Source organism: Austrofundulus limnaeus, unplaced genomic scaffold (genome assembly GCF_001266775.1).
Source record: "Austrofundulus limnaeus strain Quisiro unplaced genomic scaffold, Austrofundulus_limnaeus-1.0 Scaffold1715, whole genome shotgun sequence".
Classification (NCBI taxonomy): domain Eukaryota; kingdom Metazoa; phylum Chordata; class Actinopteri; order Cyprinodontiformes; family Rivulidae; genus Austrofundulus; species Austrofundulus limnaeus.
This window is the reverse complement of record NW_013954117.1, coordinates 35,906-45,827: the sequence shown is the minus strand read 5'-3', so window position 1 is coordinate 45,827 and position 9,922 is coordinate 35,906. Positions and strand designations below refer to the sequence as shown.

The 9,922-nt window shown below is 40.5% G+C and overlaps 1 protein-coding gene across 1 annotated transcript in view; it reads left to right on the top strand.

Annotated features, from left to right (window-relative positions):
* Nucleotides 1–8,580, top strand: part of LOC106536171 (putative golgin subfamily A member 6-like protein 3) — a gene marked incomplete at its 5' end in the record, with an annotated part of 9,921 nt that extends 1,341 nt beyond the window's left edge. Inside the window, 2 exons of the mRNA XM_014033373.1 lie at nucleotides 2,395–2,458; nucleotides 8,365–8,580. Coding sequence (XP_013888827.1) covers nucleotides 2,395–2,458; nucleotides 8,365–8,580 — 280 coding nt within the window. The remainder of the gene's footprint in view (nucleotides 1–2,394; nucleotides 2,459–8,364) is intronic.
* Nucleotides 8,581–9,922: the final 1,342 nt, after the last annotated feature.

Sequence of the window (9,922 nt, the reverse complement as noted above, 5' to 3'; positions counted from 1 at the left end):
CGAGAAGAGGAGCAGAGGGAACGAGAAGAGGAGCAGAGGGAACGAGAAGAAGAGCAGAGGGAACGAGAAGAGGAGCAGAGGGAACAGAAGAGCAGAGGGAACAAGAAGTGGATAAAAAGACTCAGACATGAACAGAACGTCACAAACTACATCTCTGTAATCAGAAGAACACAGATTATTAATCTTTAAACTAACTTCACCTCAAACCAACAGCTGAAACCTGGACACAGTTTGGGTCCAACAGAACCGTGACCCAAACTCTCATCAGAACCAGGTTCTGACTGGATAAATGGTTTGACCCAGATGGGTTTCTGTAGAAKCGTTCTGACCCACTGATGAGAAACAAAATAAATGTGGTTTATCTCTGGACAGGAAGAGGCTGAAAAAGACTTTTTTAATCATATTTCTAAAAAAAATCTGAGAAGAAAGAAACAAGTGAAATTAGAAGAAACACTGAGAGAAATAAATGTGAGAGAAGAGAGAGAAATGTTTGGAGTTTTCAGTCCTGACAGAGAGGAATGTGTTGTCACACACACACACACACACACACACACACACACACACACACACACACACACACACACACACACACACACACACACACACACACCGAGTGCCAGATGTTCGTTAGCCAATCAGGACAGAGCGTCTGGTTTTCTCAGGTCGACCCACATGAGCCTCAGACACAAACTGAGCTCCACTTTAGTTTTTTCTTCCATTAATCAAAAACTCGTCTGTAAATATTTCCTGGTTTTATGAATGAAAAACTGAACCTTTGAGTTTCTCAAAGGAGGAAATGATTGAAAAACAAAACATTTTGTATTTGTGGAGGTAAACAGGAAATCCAGCTTTTTAATTTAGTGTCACGTTTTCCGCAGGACTGACAAAATAAAATAAAAACAGGTTTAGGAACGCTGTTTTCTGTTTATCAGTGTAAACGCTGAATCAGCATTAAATTTGTTTGTTTTTATTTTCGACATGTTTTGAAGCCTGACTGTTTTTAGACTTTCATTAATCTGAAGCTTCAGCTCAGTCAGAACTTTATTTAGAAGAATTAAACCAATAAAAACACCTCGAGATCATTTCAGCTACTGGAGATGTTTTCTTCTTTTTACTTATTGCTTATATTTGCTGCTCTGCAACTTTTAGCTTCCTGCAAACCTTTGGCTGATTTTAGCCTTTAATCTGTCCTTAGTTTGCGTAGCAATATTCTAGCTTTTAGCTACTTTTGGCATTTGGCTAACTTGCTGTCTTTAAGCTAATCTTGTGCTGCTTTTAGGAAACATCGTTACTTTTAGTTAGCTTGTCGCTATTATAAGCTTTTAACTAGTTATTGCTACATTTAGCTTCAAGCTAGCTTTGTTCTACATTTAGACTTAAAAAGCCTTGTTTACTTTTAGTTTTAAGTTAACCTTTTGCTCTTTGAACAAGCATTCAGTTACCTTTAGCATTAGCTACTCTTTCTTACTTTCAGCTAATGTGTTGTTGCATATAGTTTTTAAATCAAAGTTTTTAACTTTTACCATTTGGCTAGCTGTTTGCTACATTAAGACTTAGCAAGCCTTTGTTACTGTTAGCTTTAACGTTTTTTGATTTACCACTTTTTGAAAGATTTTGCCTACTTTTAGCTAGCCCTTTGCTATAATAAGCATTGAACGCTCATATGAAGAAGCATTTAGCAACATTTAGCATTAGCTAGCCTTTGTTACTTTCAGCTAATGTGTTGCTGATTATAGTTTTTAGATTGCATTTTTTTTCTTTTACCATTTGGATAGCCTTTTGCTAATTTAGACTTAGCAATCCTTTGTTACTGTTAGCTTTAAGCTGATCATTTACCTCTTTGCCTACTTTTTGCCAGCCTTGTTCCATAGTGAGCTTTTAGCCTTTGCTACATAGCTACAACTGAATTTCTGCAGGCGGGACAATAAAGGCTGTTTCTATTCTATCCATTTATCTAGAACTAGCTTTTTCTACTTTTAGCATTTAGCTAATTTTTGCTACCTTAAGACTTAAACCTTTGTAATTTTTAGATTTAAAAATCGTGTGCTGCTTTTTGCAAATGTTTGGCTACCTTTAGCTAGCCTTCTGCTATAATATGCTTTTAACTAGCCTTTATTACATTTAGCTTCTAGCTAGGTTTTTTTTAGTTTTACCTAACATTTTGCAGCGTTTAGCTTTTAGCTAACTAGGAACTGAACCAACAACTGAACAAGAAAAGGAGCAGAGGGAACGAGAAGACGAGCAGAAGGAAAGAGAAGAGGAGCAGAGGGAAAGAGAAGAGGAGCAGAGGGAAAGAGAAGAGGAGCAGAGGGAAAGAGAAGAGGAGCAGAGGGAACGAGAAGAGGAGTAGAGGGAACGAGAAGAGGAGTAGAGGGAACGAGAAGAGGAGCAAAGGGAACGAGAAGAGGATCAGAGGGAACAAAAAGAGGAGCAGAGGGAACGAGAAGAGGAGCAGAGGGAACGAGAAGAGGAGCAGAGGGAAACAGAAGAGGAGCAGAGGGAACAAGAAGGTTTTCTCTTTTTCAAATTTACAGAAACTGAAAACGAGCTCAAAGCTAACAGTGAAGACATTCAGGACATTCTGGCAGAAGGAATATTTTCCCGCAGGAAGTGGCCTCAGGCTGCACAGGAAGTGATTTTCATGCACGCACATAATTCAGCAACATCTGCTTTGGTCCTGGCTTCAAACGAACGAGCTGTTTGCTCATTAATCCTCTCAGAAACAATGACTCAGCATTTCTTGAATGACAGAGTTGCAGCTGTTTTTGGTCCGGCTGTGGTCCAGCATCATCTCTTAGCTCCAACAGCTACTACCACAACAACGTTTAGCACGTTAGCTGCAAAATTCACAGAGTTAGGTTCTTTATGTGTCGGCTAAGTCTGAAAAACATTGGCGGCCATCTTGAATCGGCCCCCGAAAGGTGTTTACTTCCTGCAAATATTACCACCACTGGCCCACTTGTCCATGAGATATTTTGCTGACAGACACACAAACATGATCGCCCACGTTTCATCACTTTTTATCAGTTAATAAGATGAAACCTGGGATTCTGTCCCGCAGAACCAAAGCTTCTAAATTAACACAAAAACAGCTGAAAACAGACGAATCAAGTCACTTCTTTTAGTGTTTGTTTGGGCATGAAGAGAAAATGAGTGAAAGGTGCACGCAGCAGTTTATGGGTTTTGTCCATGCATGTAAAACACACACACACACACACACACACACACACTTTGTTTGGCCCGTCACAAGACCAGATGGCATTAGGGGTGTTCCAGACATTTTACAGTGTGTGTGTGTGTGTGTGTGTGTGTGTGTGTGTGTGTGTGTGTGTGTGTAGGAAAAAAAGGGGGTTGGTAGTAAATTAAAGCTCGTCTGCACACACACACAGACACACACTTGGCAGTGCCACTCTGATGCCAGCGCTGCCAAAAAACTGAGAATAAAACAAAAGCTGGGATGAACCATCATGCCGCTCCCCCTCTCCCGCCCCCCCTCTCCCCCCCTCCTGAACCAGATGGTTTAACCCGCAGATCTCTGCGGTACCGGGGTCCAACATGTCTGCCAGGTTAACTCGCATCACATCCGAACACAAAACGACTCAGAACCTGCAGTCTACGAAGGAACTCGCGTCTCTGAACTGGAGCTGGATTCAGAGAGGATGAAAGAAAAACAGGAAGCTTTGGGACTCAGGAGGAAACAGGAAGTGGTTCCCCCCACATTCAGTGCAACAATAGGCTTGATATRTATCCGTGATACATCAATCAGAGTTAGGGTTGTTGGTAATACATTTATAAMTCATAGAGAAATCCAAAAATATAATGTTTTCAGTTTAAATGACCCAAAGGTTACCAAACAACACAGAGGATGGATAAACAGGCTAATCTTTGACCAGGCTGGGCTAATGTCCGATTAGGGCTGCCACAAACGATTATTTTAATAATTGATTAATCACCAAYTATTTATTYGATTAGTCGACTAATCAGATCAYACGTTAATTGAATATAAAACAGAGCTTATCACGTCAGAATRCAGCTGCTATTATATAACCATGGTTAGATTTTAGCTATATGCTAACTAAAAATAAYAGCTGTGGAAGGTAAGTTCTGCTCTGCAGATATTACACAGGTTTCTCTTTCATTTTCTTAAAATGATCCCACACTTTGAGCTCTGTTGTCAGGTAGCCATGATACCAGAGCCTGTCTGTATAATGTCTTGTGACGTCCACGGCCTACCCCAGTTACCACTACTGTGCATGTGTGTCAAGGACAGAAAGGCAGACGTGGCAGTGGAAGSTGTCAAAGCAGTTTGGAGAGAAAAACAAAGTAAAGAACAAAAAAAAGAAAACGATTAATCGATTAGTCGTGGCAGCCCTATCCCTGATTTTGAGTTTTTTATGAATGAGAGAAATGTTATTATGGGAGACATGTTTTAAAGAGCGAGTGAGAATGTTACGTAGCTGCTAGCTGCTGCTAACATTACAGAGCAGAAGAAGAACTGAGCGTGCCGACTTTAAAAAATAAAACTAAATTCATGGTAGGAAACGTTGTCAACTGGGGCTCGGATGTGTCCAGTTTTACTAAAGACGAGGACCAAAATGCAAAATAAACCAAGCTTTTATTGACAAACAGAACATCAAGAGGCAATATGAGCACCAAGCTAATGGATACGCTAATGCCTAGCCGAACAAGTGGCAGTTTTTTTATATAGTTTTCTAATTTATAAAAAAAACTCTCTCACAAGTAACACCCTTTTGTAAAAGAATGCTACATTAGCTAACATTAAACCTCTACAGCAAGCAGTATGTGAGTATAGATATAGAAGCAGGTCTGTCCAGGCTGCTAATGGTAATGCTAACAAATAAGCTAATGGCTAGCCAAACAAGTGGCTTTTTATATATTTTTTCAGGCTATAGAAAAAAAAACCAAATCTTTCTTAAAAACAACATAAGTGTGTGAACGAATGTTACGTTAACTAACTTTAAACCTCTACGGTTAGCAGTATAACAGAGTATGGAGAGAAAAAGCAGGTCTGTTTAGGCTAGGCTAATGACTATGCTAATAGGAAGGTTGAGTTATGCAAATTAATAGATTGATGGCTATGCTAATAGGCTACGATAAGCTAATAAATAGGATGTTTTTAAATAATTTTTCAGGCTTAGAAGAAACAATTCTTTCTCAGAAACAAAAACTGGCATTAGAAAATTMTATTTCAGCTAATATAAAACTACACTTTTAAATGACTTTGTTTATTTAGTTTGGCATTTTCTCAACAGAATGTGTTGCTATATGAATGTGAGCCTTGACTGTAGTGCAACATTAAATATTCAAAAACAGCTTCATTTTTATCATTTTGATTTAGGATTGAGTGAAATATCTGGCTATAAAGWTTTAAAGGTGCACGCTAACCATGTAATGTTTGTTAGCAGCTAGTGGTCGTGGAGCTCATGTGCTGTTGTGTTGTATGCTCAAGTCAGAACAGGAGCATAAAACATACAAAAAAAGCAGGAAGACAACAAATGTTGAAGGTAGCCAAAACGGAGCAACACTCATTAGAAGACGACAGGATGCTTTGGACTGAAAATAATCCAAAAAGTCACGACACGTGGCTAAAATTAGAGAGGAAAATCTTTCTCCTCTTGAACAGACAACAGAACAAGGACAATAGGTGAGTTCACTCATTTTTGCTGAGTAAGCTGGAAGCTAACAGAGGAAGGAGGAGGAAATTATTAAAAAGAAAAACAAACAGGAACATAAAACAGGAGAATTAAAGAAAGGAGAATGACAAAAGATTGAAGACAAAATAAAAACAAAGTTAAAAAGACAAAAAGGAGAGTTTAATAAGGTRCAAACAGTGGGGTATTTAAAGGGAATGACAGATGCCAAACAGATAAAAGGAAGAATGTGAGGCTCGTAGTGAGATGTTGGGATGATGAAGAGGAGAAGTGAAGGGGAAAACACAGAGAGGACAGATGAAGTAAGACAGTACGGGATTAGAGAGAAAAGAAAAGGATGAAGGGGATAAGACTGTGAAAAAGTGATGTCAAGAAGAAAAAAGTAAAAAAGCTCCACATCTGGAGAAATGGGGCTGAATCAGGCGGAACCAGAAAACATTTACTGGGTGTCCACACCGAGACCGTTCCTGTCATTGGTGTTGATTTTTCCTGAATGGTTGGGCAGCAAATTTCAATGTTTTTAGCTTTTAACTTACAAAGTAACAGCGAAAATATAAAGTGAAATCTTTACCCTCATACAAGTTGAACCCTTAGGGCGTTTACCTTTATCTGGAACCTCAATTATCTGTAATTTTCACAAAAATCTGTAGTACTCAAACGTATCGTGTGGAGGAGTGGTGGATTTGCAGGTGGACTGTCGGCCACGGGAAAAGACAGACCGTGAAGGGGAGATAACAGTATCTGTAGTGCCGAAGAGCAGTGAAAGGTGAACAGAGAGAGGTGGGGAACTTAAAAACAGAGCGGATTGGGAAATGGTTAATCAATTTTATTTTTGTTTTGTTGTTTGTTTGGTCTGCCAACCAATAGACTGCCAATCACCGGTCTGCCAAACATTAGACTGCCAATCACTGGTCTGCCAAACAATAATCATTGGTCTGACAACCCATAGACTGCCAATCATTGGTCTGCCAAACAACAGACTGCCAATTATTGGTCTAACAACCCATAGACTGCCAATCAATAGACTGCCAATCATTGGTCTGCCAACCAATAGACTGCCAATCATTGGTCTGCCAACCAATAGACTGCCAATCATTGGTCTGCCAACCAATAGACTGCCAATCACTGGTCTGCCAAACAATAGACTGCCAATCACTGGTCTGCCAAACAATAGACTGCCAATCACTGGTCTGCCAAACAATAGACTGCCAATCGTTGGTCTGACAACCCATAGACTGCCAATCATTGGTCTGACAACCCATAGACTGCCAATCGTTGGTCTGACAACCCATAGACTGCCAATCATTGGTCTGACAACCCATAGACTGCCAATCATTGGTCTGACAACCCACAGACTGCCAACCATTGGTCTGCCAACCAATAGATTGCCAACCAGTGGTCTGCCAACCAAAAGATTGCCAATCATTGGTCTGACAACCCATAGACTGTCAATCTATGGTCTGCCAACCAATAGACTGCCAACCATTGGTCTGCCAACCCATAGACTGACAACCATTGGTCTGCCAACCAATAGACTGTCAATCAATGGTCTGCCAAACAATAGACTGCCAACCATTGATCTGCCAACCAACAGATTGCCAACCAGTGGTCTGCCAACCGAAAGATTGCCAATCATTGGTCTGACAACCCATAGACTGCCAACCATTGGTCTGCCAACCAATAGATTGCCAACCAGTGGTCTGCCAACCGAAAGATTGCCAATCATTGGTCTGACAACCCATAGACTGTCAATCCATGGTCTGCCAACCAATAGACTGCCAACCATTGGTCTGCCAATCCATAGACTGCCAATCATTGGTCTGAAAACCACTAGACAGCAAACCAATAGACTGCCAACCCTGGATTGCTATTTACTCTAAATAGACAACTTTTGGCATGCTATCAATTGAATAGTTTGCCTCTGAGTTGGTGATAAAGCAGTTAGAATAAGGAAAAACAAATTTATCATGTTTATAAATGAGCTGGTGYTCTGTAGATTCTCAGCCATGTAGGATTTTGTAAGTTCAACAAAACTGTTAACATCTACTTCAAATTTCAGCTTTCTAAAACTTCTAATTCATGCCTTCAGGCTTTTCTGGGTAATTTTCCTGAACCCCACTTCTGAACATGTGAACTATTTCTTTAAAGTAGCCAGTGGGCACCTCTGTCTGTGCATTAKATGTTGTGTTGTATGTTGGAAATGCTTGGCTGCAAATCAAATTTCCCTCCTTGGGGGTGGGGGGACAATAAAGGTACTGAACTGAACTGAACAGATAAAGCAAATAATGAACTGGTCATTTAAAGAGAAAACAACTAAAAGTAGGTGGAGTCAGTTTGACGGTAACGAGGAGTGAAGCTGATTGGACAAGGCTTGTTTCTACGTTTCTATTAAACGCCACTTCGTTCTTAACGCGAACACACAGTCAACGTCCAAACAAAACACACAAATCATGATGTGGATGTTAAACTCCCAAAACATTTTAACATGTCACACACTTTCCGTTACGAGCACACACACACACACACACACACACACACTCACACACACACACACACACACACACACACACACACACACACAGAAGGAGTTGGCTGCCTGTAATTGGAGTGGTGTTTGTTGCAGAGAGGTGTTGAGCGTCGCTGTAATTGCCAGGCAGGCGGGTTGACGTTCCCCGTCTCTTTATTTTTTAAGGACCAGGTAATTAGGCTCTGTGACGGCAGTCGTGCCTCTGCCACCACCGGCACAAGCGAACAGGTGTGGGAGTCGGCAGCCGAAGAACCACACAACGCCTCGCCAGACGTCACGGACCGACCGCGGAGCGAGAGGAAAGAGGCTGTTCAGCCGYGGCGAGGACGAGAGCCGGAGCCGCGAGGCTTCACCCGAAAAGAACCTGAGCTGAAACCGTGATCACCGTAATGGGTGAAGGTGAGAGGCTCGTCTGATTGGAGGAGAGGAAACGAGCAGATTGTGTGAAGAAAAGACACCTGTGAATGCAACTAATAACTGAAGCGGAGCCACTCGGAGACAGAGCAGCACTTCAAACTCATGCTAACGGCGACGATGCTAACAGCAGCACGTTTTCCTTTCTCTGATCCGAGCCGAACAACAAACCGTGAAGGATGATGTCACTGGTTCTGAGCAACAGTTACAAACAAAAATCTTACTTGTAGATCACTCTAAATTTGAAGACATCAAATTTCATTTTRACTCGATTGACAAGCTAACGGCTAATCTGAGAGAAACCAAGATTTTAAAATATTACCGCAGTCCTAAAAAACTCCAAATTTTAAAGCAATATAGTGTCGTAAAGCTCACATTAAAGTATTATTTTGGGAAATCTAATTTTTTTAAGTAAGTGCCCGCAGGCTGCACAAAAATGGCTACTGTTAGCATTAGCTAATGTTGTTAGCATTAGCTAATGCTAACTGAGCTTGAAGATAACCAGAATCTCAACYAAAGAACTTCTGAAATTTGATTCTAACATGAACGTTTATAAATTAACATGTTTTGTTTTTCTAAAGTACAGTTTCAATCCACTCTGCTTTGGTCCCGCTCTGACYAGCCATTAGTTCATCACTCCAGTCAGAATGAGATCCTTTTTCTCCCCCAGGTTCAGGACAATCAAAAAACTATTTACTACAAGATAATTACTAGTTTATGACCTTTATGTCTAAACCTAGAGAAGTACGGAGTTTTAAACATTTTAGTCGCAACAACTTTTACCTTAATATCTGTAAAACTTACCAACTTAATCATTTTGTTGTTGCGGCGGCGGCCATCTTTAACAGGTCAACTCCAAACAATCAGTTGCAGACAAACATCCAGCAATTACTTTAATAAATTTGTCCAGTGGTTCAATTGATATTTTGCTAACAGAGTCTTCTCCAACAGGTAAAGTTGTGAGCCCTAGGAGTATGACCTGAGGACGACTCTCAGCTACTACCACATCAAAGTTTAGCTCAATATCTGTAAAAATGACTTGAGTTTTTGCAATTTTTGTGGCTGGTAATAAGAATTAAACCAGAGGAGCCCAAAGTGGGGCCCGCGGGCCAAATTTGGCCCACCAAGTCATTTGATTTGGCCCACCAACAGTTGCCAAAGTTACAARGTTGTAACCTGTTATCCTATAGGTAGAAACACAGTGTTTCCATTGGTCTAATGACTATATAAAAGGGCTGTAGTGAAGGTAGTTTTCAGTCATGGTGCTGACATTTCTTTGATTTATTAGGATTAAACATGAAACATGAAA